We start from the raw sequence: 24,641 nt of genomic DNA, 5'->3' as shown, positions 1-24,641 counted from the left end.
AGCTTCTGTATTCGCCTACTTGGCATCCGTTAATTACAGGGCCAAAGTGGTTTACATCTCCCCTGCGATCCAGAGCCCGTACTCGGAAGCACCTCTTATCTAACTCTTAGGTACCAAAGCAATACTTTCCTGCTCTACACTCATCCCAGGGTCAGGGGCCAGACAGCGAGGGACAATCCCCATGTCCCAAGGCCTGCTGGGATTATTCGAACTGGCCAATCCTAGGCTGTTTAGCCTGCCCTGCCTTGCATGGGCAACCCCAAAAAAGGCTGGGCCTAGGCTTTCCTCTGGTTCCTTTCTGCCTCCCGACTGACATTGGTGCTTCCCAGGTGGTCCTGCACAGCAGGCCACGGCCCTCCTTTCGGGAAATCTAAGTAATAAAAAATCTCCTTTGAGTGGCATTAGTCTGTGTTGTTACTCGGTCATTTCTGTAATTAAAATCCCACAGGTACAATCGTTGAGACAACAGAGCTCCATCAAGAACAGCCATGATAACTTTTCCACAGGCCATAACATAGAATCAGTTAAGTTTATATCCCTTCTCTCCATCCCATCTCTCCCGTTACTTTCGTGATCTTGACCTGAATCATTCCAATAACCTCCTGAGGACTCTTGCTAAATCCAATCTCTTGCTCCCTCAAACCATCTCTCCTCATGGCTCTCCTCTAAAACTCAGGACGTAGGTTACCCCCTGCCAGGAAAGCTTGATGTCGTTCCCTCTGGTCTGAAAATTCAGCCCAACTCCTTATCTGGGCAGTTAGGCCTTCCAGGGTCTGGTCCAGAACTGCAGCCATACTGGGCGACTCAATGTTGCTCACTAAGGCCACAGGTTTTCACACATCTGTGTCTTTGCTCAGTCCAGTGCCTGCCCTTGGGATGCTTCCCACTTTCTGTAAATGTGGAGATCACAGGGTACTTGGGGCCTTTGCATCTGCTTATATAACATAATTGTTCCTCAGAGTATATAACTGATTTCAAATCTTCACTTTGACTTCGCAGAACCTTCATGAGATCAAAGAGACTGGAAGTGTAACAAGAGCAAATATTTCCTTTCTTAAGCCTTCAATCTCAGACTTGAAAGTATCCTCAATGGTTTGGAAGGCCCAATTTAAGTTCTACTTACTTGGGAAACTCTATGCGGTCTCTTAAAATTAATCATTTGTTTCTCGGATAACCATTAGCACTTAATTCTGTCTATTCATATTATACTTAATTCTGTCTATTCATATTATATTTGTTGCATTTCTTTACATTTGTTTTCCCTAGGTCATAAACACTCTTTTGAAGTTGAGGGTAAGCTTTAGATAGATCCTAAAAGTTGTCACCACAAGGGAAAAAAATTCTGTAACTGTATACGGTGATGGATGTTAACTAAACTTAGAGTGATCATTTTGCAATATATACAAATATTGAATACAGTTTCAGTACCCTTGAAACCGATATAATGTTACAGGTCAATTATGCCTCAATAAAGAAAGGACAAGCCTCAGTAATTCTTTTATCTTTCTAGCATGCCCGTTAGTCTTACACATAGCAGTTGCTCAGGGAATATTTACTGAATTATAAGCCCTATGATTATTCTAGTTAAAATAAAGGGCTCTTATCTTTTTTTTTTTAATTTTTTTTCAACGTTTATTTATTTTTGGGACAGAGAGAGACAGAGCATGAACGGGGGAGGGGCAGAGAGAGAGGGAGACACAGAATCGGAAACAGGCTCCAGGCTCCGAGCCATCAGCCCAGAGCCCGACGCGGGGCTCGAACTCCCGGACCGCGAGATCGTGACCTGGCTGAAGTCGGACGCTTAACCGACTGCGCCACCCAGGCGCCCCTAAAGGGCTCTTATCAAGTGGTAATTGCATAGTTAATTATGGGCAAATATGGGAAAAGGTTTATATGGCTCATTTAAACTAAGAAAAATTAGTTTGGTCAAAGTATAAGAGCCTGTTACATTCTATCAGGACACAATGACAGATGTAAACATCATTCTAAAGTGTTACTGTCATATTTAGTCATTACTATTAATTACACAGGGGGTTAATACGAATTTTGGCTTACAAAGATAAAATACTTTTTAGTTATACACAAACCATACGCCAAGCTGTGATGCGCCGTTTTTTTCTTTTTTTTTTTTGTTTGTTTGTTTGAAGTTTTTATTTAAATTCTAGTCAGTTAACAAGTAGTGTAATATTGGTTTCAGGAGTAAACATTAGTGATTTCTCCCTTACGTACCACACCCAGTGCTCAACACAACAAATGTCTTCCTTAGTGCCCATCACCCATTTAGCCCATTCCCCACCCTCCGTCAATTCATCAACTCCCTCCATCAACCCTCAGTTGATTGATTCTCTGTAGTTAAGAGTCTCTTATGGTTTGCCTCCCTCTCTTCCCCCGCCCTTGCCCTATGTTCATCTGGTTTGTTTCTTAAATTCCATATAGGAGTGAAATCGTATGGTATTTGTCTTTCTCTGACTGACTTGTTTAGAGCGATGCGCAATTTCTCAGTTTTCGTCTTGTCCATGCCCGCAGTTGCTAGGCCAAATACGGGGTAAGGTTGAGCATTCCAGTTGGAATTTACAGAAGCCTGACCAGGCATTTTCAAACTCCACCCAGTCCTAAAGAAAGAAATGGGCCACGTCCTGGCTGGACAGGAACCCAGAGGCACCCACACAGTCTCTCTTCCTTCAAGTCTATGCTAGAGCTGAATGAGGAAATCAGGTTTGGGTAGAACTCAGTTATAACCTCTTAAACAGCCACCTGAAACTTCTCCGAGGTCCTCAATAAGTGTTTGGTGGGTTATCGGACTTTATCGTCTGACTTTCTACCCAGCATAATTGTGGAAAAAGAACGTTGGCTGAGATTTACAGCGACCTCTTCTTAGCAGGTGGGTGGCTGGGCTTGGGAAGGAATGAGAATCACTCCAACTGATGCGAGGAGAAGCTGTTCCAGCCGACATAACGAAGGGAATGGTGATTTAGAAAGAATCTTAAAAATTACTCAGAGATGATTACAGGCTGTCACTGAGAAATGAGGAAGGAAGGGCTTTCTTTTCGACTACAGGGTGTATGGCTCTACAGTCAGAAATTATTATTTTATATTTAGGCCAATGGCAGCCCTGTCTGCCTTTGAAATGTAAAAAGCAATAATAACTTAAGTACCTGGTATGCCTTACAAAGCATCAAGACAGATTACACAGGCCATAGATGAAAACCAGGCTCCCGGCTTTATAACACCTTGCATTTCACGGTTCTGAAGTCACTGGTTATCAGTCATCGAGCGCCTCCTCTACGTAGGACACTGGGCATGGTGGATTGAGAGAGCATCAAGCCGTGGAGCCCTCCCCGGGCTCATCGTCTAGGTGAGGAGGGAGGACCACAGGGAAAGGGAATAAATGCTCCTGCTGCATCACAGTCAAGTCCTTCAGGTGGTCAAGGGGCTTCCACAAAGAGCAACATTTCCGAAATAACGGCATGAACTAAAACGAACACGATCTCTCTCAACAAAGCACACAACTTAGTTGCGATCTGAAATTTGCCAACTGTTCATCCTTGATTAGATTTTGAGAAAGGGGGTGGGGAAATCACCTACAGCAAAGGCCCCCTGTGATAGCTGTCCTCAACCTTCCTCCCCTGTCCTGTACGACGTCTGCAACAGTCCAAGCACAATCACAGCTGGTTTTAGCGTGCCGGGGGGGGGGGGCTGCCCCCATATAAAGGTACGCATCCTGACTTTATTTGGACAGAGCTGGCACCAGTATAGTTATGTCTGTATTTAAAGATCAAAACCGTGAAATCACCCAAATCTGCCTCGGCCTTCAGTTTCCTTACCCCCGGGAGGTGTAAAAGGGTTTCTCGAGGCATAGTAGCTTCCGCCTCAGTCTGCTCTCAGTTCCTGAGCTCAGCGCTGAGAAAGAACAACCAGGTGGGCAAGGCCGAGGGCAGTTGTGGGTTGAAAAGGCTCGTCTCAGGTCACACCGCTCAGCGTTGGGACGCTCCGATCACTCCCATTAAAAGACATCACTAAACATTCACGAAAGACGCGAACTAGGTGTTGCCAGGTTTCTTGAGTCAACTCTTACCATTTCACAGTGAAATATTTATGTTATATAACAGATCCACGCTCCATACTTTGTGGTTCTATGGAGTGTGAAATAATTACAACTTTTACTTTTTTTTAAGTTTATTTATTTTTTTAATGTTTATTTATTTTGAGAGAGACAGAGACAGAGAGAGAGAGAGGCAGAGAGCAAGCAGGGGAGGAGAGGAGAGAGACACACACAGAATCTGAAGCAGGCTCCAGGCTCCGGGCTGTCAGCACAGAGCCTGATGCGGGGCTCAGACTCATGAACTGCGAGATCATGATCTGAGCCAAAGTTGGCCGCTCCACCAAGCGCTCAACTGAGTCACCCAGGTGCCCTAGCTTATTTATTTATTTTGATAGAGAGAGAGTGTGTGACCAGAGAAGTGGCAGAGGGAGAGGGAGAGGGAGAGGGAGAAAGTGGAGAAGAAAAGATCCCAAGCAGGCTCCACACTGTCAGTGCAGGGCCACATGTGGGGCTCGAACTCACGAACTGGTAGATCATTACCTGAGCCGAAACCAAGAGTCAGGGGGGCTTAACTGACTGAGCCACCCAGGTGCCCTGATTATAACTATCAGTTTTTATGTCAAAAGAAAAATCATTGCTCCAGAGGATAAAGAAAGAAAGCATAAAAACCATATTCTTAAAAAAAATTTTAAAACCAGATTCTTTTTTATTTAAAATCTTTCTGGGGTGCCTGGGTGGCGCAGTCGGTTAAGCGTCCGACTTCAGCCAGGTCACGATCTCGCGGTCCGGGAGTTCGAGCCCCGCGTCGGGCTCTGGGCTGATGGCTCGGAGCCTGGAGCCTGTTTCCGATTCTGTGTCTCCCTCTCTCTCTGCCCCTCCCCGTTCATGCTCTGCCTCTCTCTGTCCCAAAAATAAATAAATGTTGAAAAAAAATATTAAAAAAAAAATAAAATAAAATCTTTTTCCTGGTACCTAAAAGCAAAACTTTAAAAACCATTCATCACTCCATCTGAAGAGAAATTTATTGACTGATTACTCTGTGTCAGGACCTGGACTGAACATTAGGATAAAAAGATTTTTGAAAAGATCAATTTACGGCCCTACCTTTAAAGAACTGAAAATAAGTAAGTTCCTGAGGCTCTTCATGCTTTAAATAACTTAAATGTAAAAATATCATCAGACTGAGAATACTGGAAGATTCCTTCATGACTAGGTTAGAAGTTCAGGTATACTGGGGCGCCTGGGTGGTTCAGTCGGTTGGGCATCCAACTTCAGCTCAGGTCATGATCTCACAGTTTGTGGGTTCGAGCCCCGCATTGGGCTCTGTGCTGAAATCTCAGAGCCTGGAGCCTGCTTCGGATTCTGTGTCTCCTGTCTCTGCCCCTCCCCTGCTCATGCTCTGTCTCTCAAAAATAAATAAATGTTAAAAAAAATTTTTTTTAAAGTTCAAGTGCATTTATGGGATAGAGAATAAAACAGGAGGGATTTAAAACAATACTATTGCATCAGCCATAAAGGGGTTCTGATACACGCTATGGATGGATTTTGAAAACGTTATTCTAAGTGAAATAAGCCAGACGTGAAAGGACTAACATTACATGATTCTACTTATATGAAATAAGGAGGTAAATTTATATACAGAAAGTAGATGAGACGTTTACTAAGCGTGGAGGCAAGGGAGAAATCGTTCTTGTTTAATGGTTGTAGAATTTTTGTTTGGGGTGATGAAAATATTTGGGTGGTATACAGTGGAGTGGCATAGATTTGTGAAAGTAATTCATGCTACTTAATTGTATCCTCAAAAGCAGTTAAAGTGGCAAATTTTATGTCATATGTATTTTACTATAATTTTACTGTAATTTAAAAACATGAATAATGTAATATACCGGAAACAACTGAGTTGTCCCCTTTCAATTAAAAAAAAAAATTTTTAACATTTATTTATTTTGAGCGAGACAGAGCACAAGCGGGGGCGGGGGCAGAGAGAGGGAGGGACACAGAATCCAAAGCAGGCTCCAGGCTCTGAGCTGTCAGCACACAGCCTGATGTGGGGCTGGAACCCACAAACTGCGAGATCATGACCTGAGCCTAAGTCAGACGCTTAACTGACTGAGCCACCCGGGCACCCCTGAATCGTACCCTTTAAATGAGTGAATTGTACGGCATGTAAATGATATCTCAAGAAACCTGTAAAAAAAAACCCACCGTCCCTCACAGGCTGCATATGACTCTGTCATCTTGTAAAGCTCTGCTTATTGTTAAATAAACTTACCAGGAGCAGAAACAGCTGATCAATGTTTGCAATACTATGACTCACATTTCTTACTACATGCCTAGGTTTCACAAAAGATCACTAATCCTACTGGAAGTTTAGAACACAGAGGAGCCTTCTATCTTTTGCAGGCCTGATAAAATAACTAATTTACTATCTTGCAATGGATACTTATCAGACTGTTTTCAAAACCACCTCTTGGCTTGATTCTTGAGCGCGATCAGCCTGAAAAGTCCAGCTGGAAACCACCGCCAGAACAAAACAAACGACAGCATTTAGTTTTTGTACCTCTCAATCGTCGGTCAGCGACAGATCAGAGCATGCCAGTTATCTAGAGAAGCGCCCGGCACATATTGACTTTTGACACGTATTCGTTGAAACGAAAGAACAGTTGCATCGACTGCTTAGAAAGCTCCCAGGGCTGTGGGTCAGATAAAAGCATTTTGAGGGGCTGCAGGCCAGCTCAGAAAGCCCCTGGGAGTTTATTACCCCTGGGCTCATACTTGCTTTGTGTGTTGGCTCTGTGCTCTCACAGGTCAATCATCAGCAAGGCCCAAGAGCTCCTTTCTCAATAAGTTTCATTAAGAAGTTCAAGGTCCACACAGAACCGAATGAGGTCAGGTATTTCAGGAGTATTGCGTGCTAATGAAAATTTGTTTCAGAAAAGGCCACAATAACCCTTTGAACTCAGTGAACAGGAGAGCTACGTTTCGGTCACCAGTCCCATCGTGGCCTCCAAACAAGAGGAACAGAAAACAAACACAGTTGATAAGGAAAAACCCAGAAGCTAGCCTTGTTTTACCATCTCCCACAGCAGAGGCAACACAGTGGCATGATTTAGACTAGAATTTGCCAAGAGCCCGTACACATCTTGTCTTACGGGTCAAATACAAATACCACAGAACACGGATTATATCTCAACATGAAAGCTTTGGCAGGAGAGTACGGTAGAAACAATGCCCTTTTCCTGGGTGCCTACCGAAGGCACCTGCGTCTTTGATAGGAAAATAGAAAAACAAAACTTCCACGGGTGAGCGGCCCATCATTTACAATAACCGGAGAAGAAAAACAGACGTTAGGTTTGTCAGTGCTATTTGGAGGTGGGGGAAGCTCGTAAGACCCTCATCACCTTCCCGAACCCTTAAGAAAAAAAAAAAAAAAGATCACACGGTCACGGCCGAGTTGTCACGAACGTACCCTGAGTCAGAATTCCATCTCGGCTCCGTGGAGGAAGGGGTTTGGATTCAGCCCTTCGAGGGGAGCTTCGACTCCTCCACCCTCGGATGAGGGTCCCCACCATGGTCGCGGACAGCATGCTCCCCAGGCAGCCGCGGCCCCGCTGCGAGACGGGGAGGGGTGGACAGCCCCGTCAGGCTGGGGCAGGACCAGGTAACTACACCCAAGGCGGACAGGTCTGGGCAGCTCCACTGCCTCCATCCTGCACCCACATTCTCCTCAGCTGGTGTTCTTAGCCCTCCCTCGGGAGGCCCAGGGAAAGTCTGGGAGATGGGACGAGAAAAGCAGGCAATGCAGAAATAAAAAGGAGGGATACGAACAGAGCCAAGCAACGGGAGGGGCCCGTCGGGAGGACACAAGGGCCAAGCTCCTCCACATGAGGGAACTTTCTTTTTATTCTTCCCTTTTCCCTTAAAGAAGTCTCGTTTTTTAACATTTAAAAGTGGCTGTGGGGGGGAGTGGGGGGGCACTTGGGGGAGGCATGTACCTTTCCAGCCTCTTTCTCTCTTCCCAGCCCATTTCTCTCCTGACCTGCAGCTTTGGGACAATTACTCTTCCAGAGAGAACCATTCTCCTAGACAAACGGAATTCCTTCACAATATACGAGGAACATTTCTACTGTTCTGAATGTTCACTTCGCAGAATTATGTCAGCTTTTGTGGCTGAGGGAAGTTGGTTAAGGGAATTTAATAAAAATTCACAATCATGTAAACTCTCAAAGGCTTTTCATTTCGTTTTGTTTTGTTTTATTTTTTTTTTTAAGTAGTGTTAGCGGACTGAGACAGCCAGGTGCCCCTCAAAGGCTCTTTAAAAATGAACTGATTCCAAGGGGTGCCTGGGTGGCTCAGTCGGTTAAGCGTCTTGACTTTGGCTCAGGTCATGAGCTCACAGTTCGTGGGTTCGAGCCCCGTGTTGGGCTCTGTGCTGACAGCCCAGAGCCTGGAGCCCGCTTCAGATTCTGTGTCTCCCTCTCTCTGTCCCTCCCCGGCTGGTGCTCTCGCTCGCAGAAATAAACATTAAAAAAAAATGTTTTTAGGGGCACCTGGGTGGCTCAGTCGGTTGAGCGTCCGACTTCAGCTCAGGTCACGATCTCACAGTCTGTGAGTTCGAGCCCCGCGTCGGGCTCTGGGTTGATGGCTTAGAGCCTGGAGCCTGCTTCCGATTCTGTGTCTCCCTCTCTCTCTCTGCCCCTCCCCCATTCATGCTCTGTCTCTGTCTCAAAAATAAATAAATGTTAAAAAATTAAAAAAAAAATGTTTTTAAATGAATTGATTCCAGTAGCCTAGTTCTTTTCTCTCTCCTGGTGAGCTGGCTGGAGTTGCCTCATACCGAGAAGGTGGGACCTGAGCTCCATTTAGTACACTGCTCACTTATGCCCCCTACCGGTCAAGATCCCCGGTGCACATTGGTTGGAGACCACCGACAGCATGAGGGCTGTGGGAGGGGCAAGTGGTAGAAAGTTCGAGAATCCCTTGAGGATCTCTAGCTGCCGTCTTCATTCACCCTGGGTGGTATTAAGATTGAATTAATTGTATTAGCCTGAGAGGTTTTGATATAATTTACTGTTCTTAATGACGTCTATGGATTATGCCAATGAAAGGATCTACATCCACACACTCCTTTTCTCCCTTCCCAGTGACACCTTATTTAACAAGATCGAGACTGTTTCTGCAGGAGGCAAACTCCTCAGATCCCTCCCTATTCTCCACGCACACACAGATGTCTACAGTGTATTACAAAGCAGCAGGGTTTTGAGGGTTCACACTTTGCACATTCGTTTTGCGGAAGTGTCCCTCATTTGCTCATTATTGTGAACCCTTCCAAAATTTAGAAAAACTTTAGTATCGCTGCAGAGGGAGGGAAGGTAGAAATGGAGGATGGGGACTTGAAGGGGTACAAGACTGGGAAGCTGTGGGCTCTAGTCCTTCCTCGTCCCAACCTTAGGGTGGGGGTCAGCCGCGAAGCTGGGGCACAGTGGATATGATCATGGGGGGCGGCATTTGATGAGAGGTACGGGTCCTGTCTCTTCCAGTGGTGCACCCCAAAGTGGGGACCGCCCTCTGCCATGTAGCATGCCTTTCTGCTGTGCTGGGCTCTGCCGGGGGTCAGCAGATTGCTGCCCGGTGAGCCATGTACCTGTCCTTTAGGGAAAGGGCCAAAGAGGCCTTCGATAGTCTCTTAGTTCCCACGACCGTCAGAGTCATAAGGACAGGCTGAAAGTGCCTTTGCTGGGCCCCTCCCTGTGGGCATGGAGTGGCATCCAGGAAAGGACACAAGGGATCCAGGTGCTCAAGCCTGGGGCCTGGTTCTGGCCTGGAGGTGGGGGATGAAGCAGGACTCTTTGGGATGGTCCAGGGTCACTCGTTAGGGGACAGGACCAGGAGGCGGGAACACAGTAAGTGTGTTTACCTTGAGTCATTTTGTTTAGGAGCTCCGTGTCCAGCTGCAGGAGACTGGGTGGGCTGGGGGTGAGGCCCCTGAGGGATTCCAGGAAAGGCTCTATCAAGACAAGCTGAAGCCACCTTCGCCCCATCCTCGGGGTGGGGTGGCAGAGATAACACAGCGATGCTGCAAAAGTCAAGGATCTGCCGTGCAGACTATAGAGAACCAGCATTCTTCAAGTGGGGCTCTTGTTCAAGGTCTCCCATCGTCACCGCTGCCACGGATCTGAGATCCCCGCAAACCACAGACATCGCTCCTCGGTGGGCGAATCAGAAGTCCAAGGTGACAGCCACAGGACACGCGGCCAGAGCCTGACGCCCAGCAATATGCCCAGATTCAGACCCTGAGAGCCCTGTGCAGCTGCTGTTATCAGCCACCAGAAGCGACATCAATGTGGAAAAGTAGGTGAAGGGAGCCACCTGCTAGTTGCAGTGAAATTCCCTGAACCCCATGCCTGAGTGCTCCCCAGAGGTCTGCCTCCTTTGTGTCCTCACGGTTCCCAAGGCTCAAGCGCCCGGCACCCGGCACACTGGGCTTATTCTGCCGGCGATCCCCACACCGCAGGGCGCGTTGGGAGCTCTGGATAAAATGCAGATGCCCGGGCCGGCCCCACTAGGTCTGGGACGGTGCCAGGGAGCTGGGTGGCTTCGAGCTCCTCACACTGTCTTACGTTACCAACCCGGAATCCAGCTGAGGGCGGTACGAACAACCCCCCCCGACCGGACTGTGGGCTTCTTGAAGCCGGAGGCCACGACTTTCATCATCTTCGCGCCCAGCGCCGTGTTGCAGCCAACACGCAGTTGGACGAAGAGAATCAGCACTGTGGCCAGAGGCCCAGCGGACTCCCCCGCTGCCCGGCTGCCCGACGCCCTGATTCTCCCAGCCGCCTCTCGCTTGCCGCAATCGCCCACACTGCCTGGCTGCGGGTGCCATCCGGGGACCTCGCCTGGTCTTTTCTGCACCACAGGCCCCCGGGAATCCCCACGTGTCACTCGCCTGTGGTGTTTTACTCCAGGCAGTGATGGTCTGTCAAGGCTGCCGTTTTCCGGGCCCCCCACCCCCACCCCACGGAGAACGGCTCCACCTCTGCTTCGGATACTCCCGGAAAGGGGTCTGCGTGCAAGTTCAAGGCTCAGGCTTCACGGCAGCGTCGAACACTCTGCTGTCCTTGGTCTGCCCGTCGAAGCGGGTGGGCGCTCAGTGTCCAAGGTTTTCCCCAACAGGAAGCTGAGTAATGACCGTGACTGCTGTGGGAAACGTGGGCAGGAAGAGGAAGAAGAGTAATGTCCTGCCTGTGTAGGTCAGCCCCGCCCTTCCTAATTCATACACATATACTTCCTTAAACAGACCTGCCACACGCCCAGGGTGTTCTTCCACCAAGATGCAGAGGGAAACAGCTTTAATTGCGAGCACATGAGGTCATTTTCCTCCCAATCAGCCTTCTGATGACATACCCTCCCCCTCTTCATGAAAAAGGACGCGTCGAGGAAGGAAACACACTTTGTCTTCAGCTAGGAGATCTAGACAATCAGAATCACACCGAAGGATCCTTAAAGGCCAATACGGCTCATGAGAGACTTTACTGCACAGACGTTTGCTTCTGATTTCCTACGGTGACAGTGAGTTACCAACTATTCTCTAAATGTCATTAACATAAACACTGTGCCCACACACCCCCTATGGAGGAGGAGGGCTGAACTGGGCCATCTGCTTCTCTGTAAGCTCTTAGGGCCTATGATAGTTCAGGGCCTTAGCCCACAAAGGGCACTTAGCCAATACGGAGTCTGTCTATAAATCCGTGTCAGGCTGTGATATGGCTGTCCACTGCTGAAACGTGCGTTAAGCCATCAGAATGAACTAGGACTCCCATCTCCGTAGCAAATATCTGATCTCCCGTTATTGTGTCAGGAAGGAGATGCTGGGGCACAGGGCGGGGCTGTGTGGGGGGAATTTCTTCATAGCTCCGGATTGTTTTCTGCCATCTGGGTGGGGTTCCAGGAGCTTCTGGTCTCTCTTTGACCTCGCACACAGACTTCTCTTTGGGGCAGAAATCGGGAATTTGGTCAGCGAGTGTAGAAGGAAAACTGGGCGGGCGTCATCTAGCCCCGCTCTGGTTCTTTTCGGCAGAGAATTGCCCACAGGTAGCCCACGTCTTGCTTTACTTCTTGTCGCCACAAGGGCGCCATGTGCACAAGCCACTCTTGTCGGGGGGGAGGCTGTCCTATTCATTCTGCCGCGTGGGAGAGCTTCTGCTTGTGGGTTTAGTATTAGGTACCCACCCCACAGACACAAGGCACAATCTCGCGTCAGTTTTATCGATAGTAAAGGTGAGAGATTGGTTTCTCTGCCTTATTCCTTTGTTTAAAATTTTCAGATTGCTTCAGAACCCGGGTGGGAGGAGACGTCTTTATTGCCCTGTCCCCCGATGTCCTAAGTGTGGGACACTGGTGTTTATTTGGCGATTTATAGCAAGTTGTTTTATGGGTTAGCTTTTAGGGTCCTGCAGCTGGCTTCTTCTGTGACTTTGGAGAGCAGCTTTAAGCCTTATACCGCATGCAACTTTTACTCTGACAGCTGATTTCAGCTTAAGATGACTTTGCCCACAGGGGAGCGGCTCTTTCTAGAGTATCGGGGCTGTTCATCGACACATGAATGGATAAAGCAGATGTGGCCAATTTTTACGATGGAATATTACTCAGCCACAAAAAAGAATGACCTCTTGCCATTCGTGCCAACAGGGATGGACTTGTTAGGCTAAGTGAAATACATCAGACAGACAAACACAAATGCTGTAAGATTTCACGTACACGTGGAATCTAAAAAAAAAAACAACCCAAAGGAATAGAGAAAAGAAGCAGAAACCGGCCCACAAATACAGAGAACAAGCTGGCGGTTGCTGGAGGGGATGGGCAAAATGGGTGGAGGGGAGTGGGAGACACGGGCTTCCGGTTACAGAATGAGTCACGAGGACGAAAGGTACAGCACGGGGACTACAGTCAACGGTACTGTCACAGTTTTGTATGCTGGCAGATGGTAGCTATGCTTGTGATGAGCACAGCATAACGTGCAGCCTTCTGGAATCACTCTGCTGTAGGCCTGGATCTCCTGTAAGGTGATGGCCAACCATGCTTTGATGAAATAAAAAGATAGACAGACAGTCAGACTGCAGGCACCAGGCCCTCCCAAGCAGGGTTCAGGGCTCATTCCCGGAAGCAAATGACGGGGTGGCCCCAGCAAGTGCAAGCTGAGCCTAATGGTGGGGGGAGGGGGCGTTAGGAAGGAGGCTACCACTGCTTGCCCTTGACCTACACAGGTGTGGGGTCTCTGAAGCAGGTGTACGGAGGCAAAGAATCAGCGATCGGATAAGGAGAGTCCTTGCGTTTACAGGCGACTGAGACACCAAGGGCGAACAATGCTGCAAGGCGACGAGTGGCCGTATGTCTTGCAGAGGGGGGCACAGCTTCGAGTGCTTCTCGCCAGGCCCGTCCAGGCAGCGCCAGATTAACTGCTCCAAATCCCACTCTGCATCCAAGGCCAAGAGGAAATCCAGGAGGGGCAAAATTTGGATTGAGGTGGCTCTTTGTGAGTCTCCCCACCCTGCGGGGCCTTAAGATAGTTCTAGATCAATTGGTTCTCTCACTCAGATACCACTGAGACTCTGGAGCTGGCAATGGCCTTTGGATCAAAGTGCTGCATGTTGGGAACTAACTAGCTGCCCCGGGGGAAGAGAAATAAAAACCTATTTTCTAAGTTCGGAGGGCCTGCAGCCGTCTGTGTTGGCTTAGTTCGCAACATGAAGAACATGGTGGAAATTCTAAAGCGGAAAAAAAAAAAATGAAAACGAGAAGAACAAGACGATGCTCTACTGCTGGTTCTTTTCTCTGAGTAATAACCACAACCTGGGCTGAACTGTTCTGAAATGGACGCGCTACAAACTCCAGCTATCATTACCTTAACTCCCAGATGCCGTGTTTATGGTCCTCAGCGTTGCCGTGGTCGCATACGGGGAAAATATCAACGTGTGTCGTGTCTGCGGATATAAATCAATCCCTGAGAAACCTGCCTGAAAATTCATACAGAATTTGAATTCTCACACACACACAAGCAGGTCTTGTAGTCTAGAGACATTTATTAGCTGCCAAGGCATCTGTTTTCTCTCCGCCCTAGCGGTAGGAAAATGTGGTCACACTTGCCCATCTCAGATGACTTTCCGGGACTCTCCAGGTGTCCCGCTGCTCCAGGAGCAGCTCTCTTCTCTTCAAGGGTAAAAGTCACATGGGGTTATCTGCCCTCACCTCTTCAGCTCTTCCCCAACCCACTCGAATCTAGTTTTCCCCTCGTCTTTTTCCAACCATCAGAACGGCTCTGTTTCTTCATCCAGGCTGGTAGTTATCAGTTTCTTTCTCATGTAACTTCCGGCAGTGCACGACGCTTTCGGGCTCCTCTTGAAGCGCTTTCGTCCCTTGGGGACCACGGTCTCTTATTCTCCTGGTTTTCCTCCTGCCTATATTGACATTCCTTTTCAGTCTCCTGTGCAGGATTACCCCGTGACTCATCTGTATCTTTGGCCCAAACTTCTGAGCACCAGACCAGTATATCCAAGTGACTCTTTGAGATCTGAGAATTCGCAGGAAACTGAAATGTAATAAATTACCCAAAACGAAATGCAATCTTCCTCCCCAGGCTGGTCGCCTTCCAGTGACTGCCACCCGATCTGTGTGGACACACCAGCCAGAAATTTGAGCCAACCTTTCCACCTTTTCACTCCAGATATTCAAATCATGACCACTGCTAGCTTCTTTGGTGGTTTTGTTTGTTTTGTTTGTTCTTCACTTTTTAGCTCACTCTCAAGTGTCACTGACTTTTCTCCATCTCTGCTCTGGTCATCTTTCAATTGTACTAGCATACTATTCTCTTACACCTTCTCCCGAGAGCACAGGACCATCACGCTACAAGCTTTTCACACTGCAAATGGGATGTCACCCCACCCTTACCTCATCCACCGAAAACTCCCCTATGCCTTTCATTTCATCGAGGACCATGATCAAAAATTTCACATGATCCCGAACACCTTGTACCTCCTAGTCCCTGCCTCCTTGCTAACTTATACGGGAGTCTCTCCTGGATGGCTCCAGACTCATCACTCTTCTCTGAGCTCCTCTAGGAGATCCGGGTCCCTACACATTGCTTTCCAGCCACGAACGACCTCCTGCCACAGCTGCGACTGCCCTCAGTCCAGCTACCACTCTTCCAGGCAGTGCCTATATGTTTGTCCTTTCTAGCATTGATAATTTGCAATGAACTCTTGGTTCATAGTCATCTCCCCTACTAGTCCACTCTGTAATATTGATGTGGTTGTGTGTGTGTGTGTGGGGGGGGGCGGGGTGTCATGTGTGTTTTGCTCACATCAAAACCCCAGAATAGTGCCTGATACATAGTACCTACTCAATGAGCACTTAGTGAAGGAATGAATGAATGAATAGCCATCATGCACTGGGGCGTTGGTATAATTAGTGTGCATGATATTTCTATCAGAGCCGCTGTAATTAAAAAAAAATGCTATTGTTATAATGAGAAACCAAGTTCTGTTAAAGAAAGCAGCCCGGGGGCGCCTGGGTGGCTCAGTTGGTTGGGTGACCGACTTCGGCTCAGGTCACGATCTCACGTTCCGTGAGTTCGAGCCCCGCATCGGGCTCTGGGCTGATGGCTCAGAGCCTGGAGCCTGCTTCCGGTTCTGTGTCTCTCTCTCTCTCTGCCCCTCCCCCGTTCATGCTCTGTCTCTCTCTGTCTCAAAATAAATAAACGTTAAAAAAAAAATTAAAAAAAAAAAAAAGAAAGCAGCTCATAATTATAAAATCATTCCCGTGGGAAAACATGATCTACTTTACGATACCTACTTTATTTTATGAATTCTCCAAAGAGCGCTGTGGTGCAAAGTGGGCTGCCTATATTTGTCTCCTCTTTAGATTTAAGATTCGCATCTTCCGTGCTCCTAGAAACCCTATCTGCATTGCTATCCACAGCCATAAAGCTCAAGAAATTTAACAAATGACTAAACATCTCTTGGCAGCTTAGTATTCATTGTAAGGTTAAAACCCAGGTTAAAATACTTTTCAAAAAACCTATGAAACTTGCATTCTATTAAAAACATCGCAACTAAGAAATAACATTAAGGCAGCAGAGGCTTTCCGTGGCTGACTCTTGATATATTGCAAAAACGATTTTCACATTTACAGTTGACCCTTGAACAGCGTGGGGGTTTGGGGCACCCCATCCTCCCACACTAGAAAATCCACATGTAACTTTCAACTCCCCAAAACTTCTATAATAGCTTACTGTTGATGGGAAGTGTTACTGATCACATAAACAGACAATTAACACATATGTTTTATATGTGTGTGTGTGTGTGTGTGTGTATATGTGTGTGTGTGTGTGTGTGTATAGATATATATTTTAACGTTTGTCTGTTACTGAGAGACAGAGAGAGACACAGCATGAGCAGGGGAGGAGAGGGAGACACAGAATCTGAAGCAGGCTCCAGCCTCTGAGCTGTTAGCACAGAGCCCAACGTGGGGCTTGAACTCACAAACCACCAGATGGTGACCTGAGCTGAAGTCAGACGCTTAACCGACTGAACCACCCAGGCGCCCCACACGTATGTTATATATTATATGCATTCTCTACTGTGTTCTTAGAATAAAGCTAGAGAAAAAATGCATGAAGAAAGGCACATGGAAGAGAAAATACACTTACGGGACTGTGCTGTATGTATCAGAAATAATCAGTGCAATTGATCAGTGGACCCGTGAATTTCGGGCTCCTGGGCTCTTCTGGGGTCAACTCTACTTTTTCCTCTGCATCAAAGTAAGAAAGGCCACCCTGCATTAGTGTGGCACCTTTACTGACAACTGCAATTTACTAAGAATTTGCTTAACATGTTGATTTTGTGGAAAAATCACTCATAAATATTTTTTCCCCTTTTCTTTTTTCAGAGATTTATCTATGTTCTCAGCAATAAAAAGTGACAGGTTTAGACTGAACTCCAGTTGACAATTGGGGTCCAAAGATTTCAGGCTTTAAAAACTGCAATATCAATTTAGCCCCATTGATAAAACCCAGGCTTTCCAACCCTGTTTAAAAGGTACCTAGAAATGTTTTGCCGTTAATTCACATCCTCATTCATTCACTCCTGATGGTTAGGACAGAGTCCCAGGAAAACTTCAGCATTTGGCAGTTGAGAATAACCATCTGCTCCAACAAGACCTTTGTTATTTGTGATTCCACCCTGAAATCTGAACCCCGTAAAATTTTAGACCTTTGTATTAGATTGGTGCAGAACCTTAAACTGGAGACCATGCCGACATTTCTCTGTCTTTTAAAAACGGCATGTGGATTAATTATAAGGTGCTGATTGACCTGGATTAGTCTTTATCCCTGCCGACACAAAATTAATTCCTACCACTTACATCAATTAGATTGGGTCAAGATGGGTAACTTGGGCTGAACCTAATAGACAAATTTCTGTTTACTAAGGCATCTGAAGTTAACATGGATTATTTCCGTTAAGAAATAATTCTTTTTGGGGGTGCCTGGGTGGCTCAATCAGTTAAGTGTCCGACTTTGGCTCAGGTCATGATCTCCACGATCTTCAGTTCAAGACCCACGAGACCCACGAGACCCACGTCGGGCTCTGTGCTGACAGCTCAGAGCCTGGAGCCTGCTTTGGATTCTGTGTCTCCCTCTCTCTCTCTGCCCTTCGCCCACTCATGTTCTGTCTTTCTCTCTCAAAAATAAAAATAAATATAAAAAAAAGAAGTAATTCTTTTTTATATATGGGGAGTTATTAATGGCACTAGGGATTAAATTTCTCTATGTTCACTTTATAGAGTTATTAAAGCTTATATGGACACTGCTGAATTTAGCTGTTCATTTGGAACAATTTTTAGACATCTGACTAGAAAAAGTGAGGAAACATTAACCTTAATGGCCGCATGCTTTGTCTTGAAGTATCAGATATTACTCATGCCAACATTTAAGGGGTCATAAATACCATTTACATTAAAGGCAAGGGAACACATTGAAAAGACCTCGTAAGGCTCCCCCCTTTTGCTGAAAACATTTGATATCAGACACTTTAATTAACAAACAGTCGGCTAACTGGAGTTTTAGCTAACAGAACCTGAGCAATTCTGGATCAGAGTACCTTTACCCTGGTCAACTCCTGGTAGTAAGAAAGCTCTTTGGGGGCGCCTGGGTGGCACAGTCGGTTAAGCGTCCGACTTCAGCCAGGTCACGATCTCGCGGTCCGTGAGTTCGAGCCCCGCGTCGGGCTCTGGGCTGACGGCTCGGAGCCTGGAGCCTGTTTCCGATTCTGTGTCTCCCTCTCTCTGCCCCTCCCCCGTTCATGCTCTGTCTCTCTCTGTCCCAAAAATAAAAAAAAAAAAAAAAAAAGAAAGCTCTTTGGCTTCTCGACGGTCTAACCCTCCCCCTCAATGCCACTGGAAGCGTACCTCTCCTCTCCTTCCTCTTCCACCGCGGTCACTGAGGGCTCCCCAAGCCTACAGTCCCAGAAACCTGTTCTTGCCTCTGCAGACAGCAAGGCAGTGAGCCTAGGAATACAGTCCTGGGGCACAGTTTCAAATGGCTGCAGAGAGTACTATCAACAAATAGTAAAAAGAGAGCATTACACCATATTAGGGATGAAGCAGACTAATATATTTTTCCCCAGGTTAAAATGAAAAACAGATGATTCAGACGTCAGAACTTAGAATTTCTTTCCCAATTAAGGATATTTCACATGACGGGCATATGTCAGGTGTTGTGGTGAACACAGGTGGGGCCCCGCCCACCCACCCCCACCCCCACCCCCAACCTGGTCTTGAGTCTCTGTGTGTGTCATGAAATTGTCCTCTGACGGGATGATATAGCAGCTGGGCCCGGAAGAACAAACAGGAATAATTAGGGGTCAGCCGGCCTGGATCTGCAGGATGCGGTCAGGGGGCAGGCACGCAGAATGCCACGTGCAAAGACCCATGGTGCCTATTTGGGGGAAACGCAAGCAATGCAGTAAGGCAGAAAGCGTGGGGTGCGTGCGTGTGTGGTGTGTAAGGCGTGGTAAGGAGGAAGAGTGAGCAACAAGAGGACAATAGACACAAGCAGGAACGAGGCCACGAAGGGCCTCACGCATCTAAACCGAGGGTCCGACTTTATCCTACAGCAATGGGAAGGGTTCGAAAGGTTTTAAATTGAGGAATACCATGATCGGATCTGTATGTTGGAAAACAGACTCTCAATGACGTGGGAGAACAGATGAGGAAGTAAGAATGCATGTAAGGGGGCAGAGACCAGCTGGGAAAGAGGTGATGGTGGCCTGTATCCAGACAGCCGGCGTGGGGAAGCATATGGTTTGGGGCTGCTTAGGTTGGGGTGTGTGTGAAGGAGGGGGAGGAGTCCGGGAGAGGGCTAAGGCCTGTGGTGTAGACACTTTGGGGCTGGCACCGCCATTTTTCACAGGGCTATGCGTAAACAAGAGCGGAGGAGAGTCTGGGTGGTGGGGTGCCGGGTCAGGTAAACAGTGACCTCCGTTTTCAGACATTTGGGCTACTGCTTGTATTTTCTTCTCCATGGTCATCAATCCTTTCAAAGCATTTTTGAACCTGGGCTTTTTTAGAGTCTTTGAGTTGCAGGAGTTCCTCCTCCAGATCAGAATCTCCCTCATCCCCATTTCGCTCTCCCTCATCCCATCTCTCACGCCTTCTAACGCTACAGCTGTTCAAGAAATGCTTGCCTCCTGACACCCTTACGACACATTCCCAGAAAGAGCGCCGTGGGCTTAAAGAGCTAAGGCTTTAATAATTCTTACTACACGCTGCCAGGTTTTCTCCAAAGAGACTGAATTGATGTACGTTGTCAACAATAGTGCACGAGGATCTCCGTTTTCCCTAGAGCCCTTCCAGCATTGGCCTTTGACATTTGTTCACTTGGTCGGCGTGAGATGTTTTCATTAAAAAAAAAAAATTGGCTAAAGTTGGACGTATCTTCAGATTTGGTTTCCTATTGGGCTTCTCGTTAGGTGAAAAGTCTGTTTCTATCCTTGGACCGCTTACCCAGTGAGAATCTGATATTGTACTTGTGTTATATATGAATATATATATATATTTTTTTTTTTTGAGAAAATAAAACTCTAAGACAAGGTTATAGGAGGAGGACCTCCCTTCTTCTCCCAAACCCCAAGCCCGACGTGGAAAGCAAGGGAGGAGAAAGAAGAAAGACAGCAAGAGGGTATGAGCCCGTGTGAGAAAATGCTCCTGAGACAGCTCAAGTGGCCAAAGGCACGCACCTTGGTCTCCAGCAGATCTGGGTTTGTGTCCCGTTTCTGCCATTTAGCAGCCGCGTGACCTTAGGCAGGTTCCCACACCATGTAATGGGAGAGCACACTGAAGGGGACGGGAATGGGCGCAGGAGGACCAGTCAGGAGCTGCTCTCACAGGATGGTAGAGGGGAAATGACAAAGCGCAAAGCCCTTGCCCTCCTCTGCCTGCTGGCACACGGGAAGCACCCAAAATGTCACTCGTGACCGCTACACGTTGCTCAGAGAGGCCACTTCGTCGACTGTTACAACGGTTTTGGGTTTACCGCTCCACTTTCAAATAGGAAGCGGTTCCAACGGGTGGGCACCCGTTCTAGGAAGTGTGCGAGGTATACAACCTGGCATTTATGTGACTTGAAAGAAAAGTGAAACGCGGGTGTCACAAACGGAGGTCTACAAAAATTTATAACCCTAGCTTGACCTTGGCCGGCTCTCGGCTCCCCCTCTGGATGTCATTTCTCAGAGGAGCTTCTAAAACTCCCCGGTGGCAAATTCACTCTGGGCAAGGCAGGGGGAAGAGAGCTTGACCTCTGAGGTCACTTGTTCTGTTGCGATTGTTAGAGTAAAATAGCAATTATCCAAATGCCTCAAGAGATGAGAAGTTCTGCCTAACTGAACTTTCTGGTCGCTTTGGGGTTAACAATGAAACCCTCTTTCAACCCCTGTTCAATTTCTTTGTCTCTAAACGGGGTCATACAAGTTTCTGCCTCTAGAAGTAAGTATGGTGGCCAAGCTATAATTTAGCCTTCCTCTGATGATGCAGTCTCTTGCTCTGCCTCGGGGTCAGCTCTGAAGAAGGAGCCTCACCACAGACTCCGAGAAGAGAAGATGGGTGAAATGGATTGAATGAAGACCTAGGATACCGCACTTCAGGAGGTCTACCTTAGTTCCGGAAATAACCCCTCATGTCCAAGACCCCTGCGTGTGCAGTGGAGAGGGAGGGTTAGATTTTCTTCTAGAAACGGAGCTTAGAAAGAACAGTCCCTTAGGGGCTTTGGCTTCCCTACACGTTACTGGACTACAGGCGTACGTCATGCCCCAACTGGGAGTTGAAAGCCCCAAGAAGTGTTCTGCAATAGATTTAAGCACCTAATAGCGAGCATTGGCTACAGAGAGGTGGAAAAGTTATCAGCCTTTGTCTACTAGACTCTTCATCTAAACGCTGACTACCATGAAGGGTCTGAGTTCCGACAGCTCCGCAGAGGTCACGGACTACACAGAATGTGTAAAAACAGCACGGCACTACACAGATGTGCGTATGCTTCCAGATAAAAGGGTCGTTTCCTAGAACGGAGCTTACCTTAAACGTGTTTTTGGAACTTGTATCCACGATGAGCTGCCCTCTTACAGGGGAGGCTAAAGGTTAATTTTCTGTGGCATTAAGCACTGCAGGCAAATGCCAAAATTCTATTCCCAGACCTAAATTATATAATCAGAAATAGAGCATTCGAACCGCACATCAAATAGTCTCGCTTCCTGGCAGACTATGAAAAAAATCAGTTTCAGTGTTTGAAGTAGGCATTTGTTTATATAATGCAATCAACCATGACTGCCAAACACAATAATTAAATGCTTTAACAAGGGGGAAATCTTGCCAGAATATGTAATTTGAGGGGGAAAATAAGCAGAGGGTTGATATGTAGCAGAAAATGCTGAATTATTTATTTCCTGCTAACTCAGAAGCAGACACTCCGACTACGTGCAGAGATAGTCAAAGAGAAAGGAGAGAGTCAGAGGGTCAGCTATTTTATTTAAATCTCATCTTAGTTTTTATCTTCCCACCCCAGCTTGAAAAATGAGGACTTCTCGCCTTCCTTTCCTCGTAAAATCACCTGTGTGGAAATGAAATGAACAGCTATGGAGAAAAACCCAAACAATCATTATCTTTCTCTCTTTGTTAGTTGAATTATCAGCTGAAGTTGTATTCAGTTTGGACTGTGCCTGTATCTCTCTCCTGGGCAGGGATGACGCCTGATAAGGGAGTGCTTTTATGTCGCCGCGTAAAATGACACAAAACAAAATAAAACTGGGATGTTATACCTACGCATTGTAAAAATTCCTTCCAAATCTACAGCCTTTGCTATGATTTTCTCTTAGGACATTCAGAGGAAAAGTCGTGGCACGTGAACAAATAGCCGAAGGCATTAAGCATCAATGCTTAAAATAATATTACTTAACATAATAATGAAAAGCATTCCCCAATTATGTCTTGTGGCTCCTAAACAATTTAACGTGTGCCTTTCATATGTAAAGATATTGTAATAAATATACATCTATAATAAATGTATTAATGATTATGTATTATGTGTAAGATGATAATGTAATATGTACATTTGTATATTAGTTTCCATTAATTATATTACACGGGTCAAGGGAATGACGACTTAAAATTTTTTGTCTTGTCTTACTGCACCTAAATGCTACCGCTGGTGAAATACAGCATCGGTTTAATACAGGCCTCTAGTTCAAATGAACAGCTAATTAGATCTTTTAAAAGGGTTCGACTTCTAAGACAACCGAACATCCTTAATTTTGATGTTCACATCTCTAAGATCAAACAGTATAAATGCCCTCTGGCTTCCCGCGAGAACTTAAAGGAACAGCAGGAAAAGGAGAGGAGGCAGGGGCAATTTCTACAATTTGCATAGTACCGCAAAGCGCCGAGTAACAATCTATTCATGGGGACATCCATGGCACGAGGCTCTCATTTTCCCCATGGTAGAGACAGAACCCAGGCTGAGGGAGCCCTTTGCAACGCTCATGTGGTGAGTTGCGTAAGGGAAATACCAGTATGAAGACTTCTGGTATTACTCTCCCTTTCTGTGACCTGAAAAGTGGCTCCTCGGTAACATCTACGCACCTTTTGTGTGACTTAGAGCATAACTTCTTTAGCATCAGGGGCCCCCTGGTCTGAGGGATCATTAGCTCTTGACTCCAGCCTAGTGCAAAAGGTTCCTAACCGCTTACCATTTTTTTTCCACTCTTACCCGAGAGCTAAATAAAATCAGTCTTCAAAAACTTAAACTGGATTGCATCACTCCCCTGCTGAAAACCTGTCAATGTAGTCTCCTTGCACTTAGAATAAAAGCCAAACTCCTTAATGTGGCCTGCAAGCCCCCCTCCCTCCCTCCCATCTCACCTCATCGTCCCCTGTCTATTGCTCCCCAGCCTCTCTGGCTTTCATTTTTCATTCTTTCATTCACAGCCCAACTTCAGACGGGCCTGCCCCAACTCCCTCGGCCAACAAAGTCTGTACACGTTAGGAGTACCCTGTTTTCTCCATTCGTAACACTCACCACGATTTGTAATCATACGCTGTAATGGTCTTTAAAATCATTTTTCAGGGGTGCCAGGGTGGCTCAGTTGGTTGAGCATCTGACTCTCGGTTTCAGCTCAGGGCATGATCCCAGGGTCATGGGATCGAGCCCCACGTCGGGCTCGATGCTGAGTGTGGAGTCTGTTGAAGATTCTCTCTCTCTCCTTCTGCCCCTCTCCCCCATGCATTCTTTTGCTCTCTCTCTTTCTCTCTAAAATAGATTAAATGAGGGGCGCCTGGGTGGCTCAGTCGGTTGAGCGTCCGACTTCGGCTCAGGTCATGATCTTGCGGTCCGTGAGTTCGAGCCCCGCGTTGGGCTCTGGGCTGACAGCTCAGAGCCTGGAGCCTGCTTTGGATTCTGTGTCTCCCTCTCTCTCTGACCCTCCCCCATTCATGCTCTGTCTCTCTCTGTCTCAAAAATAAATAAACATGAAAAAAAAAATAAAAATAAATAAAAATAGATTAAATGAAAAAAAAAATAATCTTCAGCTCCACTAGACTCTAAGCAACCTGGGAGTCCACTTTATCTATAGCACCTACTACAGCACTTGGCATATGAAGCTTTTGGCTGCATGAAAGCTTAAGCAAGTGAAGCGTGAGGGGACTCCTGACCCACCTAGTTCCTCAACAGTGTTGGGCTTTGATGACTTCTTACCTGTAATGGCTCTCCCTTACCCATAACGGCTCTTTAAAGGAGCACTCCTTAGGACGGACAAAAAGGGAGCAACACGAGAGCTCTAACATTACGTCATTTCCCTCAACGAAATGGACCATATGGACCTACTAATAGGTCTTTTCGCCACGAGTACATATGTGACCCAGGGTGTCCCCATTATTCCTGGGATAATCAAGGGGCCCCAAAGTTTGCCGAATGAACCCAAGGATGCAAAAGCATTTTAAAATAACCCTTAGTTAGCTCTAGGGCTGACGTGTAGGGACAACTCCAGGGGCCTCCGTTCCCAGA

General features: G+C 46.9%; 1 protein-coding gene across 2 annotated transcripts in view; it reads right to left on the bottom strand.

Annotated features, from left to right (window-relative positions):
• The window catches only part of PLEKHG1 (pleckstrin homology and RhoGEF domain containing G1), a 181,115-nt gene that overhangs the window by 136,013 nt on the left and 20,461 nt on the right, over positions 1-24,641 (bottom strand). The window contains exon 1 of one of the 2 annotated variants that reach the window (XM_043592609.1): positions 7,512-7,953. The exons of the other annotated variant lie outside the window; for it this stretch is intronic. Coding sequence (XP_043448544.1) covers positions 7,512-7,629 — 118 coding nt within the window. The 5' untranslated portion in view covers positions 7,630-7,953. Of the gene's footprint in view, positions 1-7,511; positions 7,954-24,641 lie in introns of those variants that run through there. 2 annotated transcript variants of the gene reach the window in all.

This window comes from Prionailurus bengalensis, chromosome B2 (assembly GCF_016509475.1).
Source record: "Prionailurus bengalensis isolate Pbe53 chromosome B2, Fcat_Pben_1.1_paternal_pri, whole genome shotgun sequence".
NCBI classification, from domain to species: Eukaryota; Metazoa; Chordata; class Mammalia; order Carnivora; family Felidae; genus Prionailurus; species Prionailurus bengalensis.
Note: the sequence above shows the minus strand (reverse complement) of the source record. Positions and strands in the feature narration are given on the sequence as shown.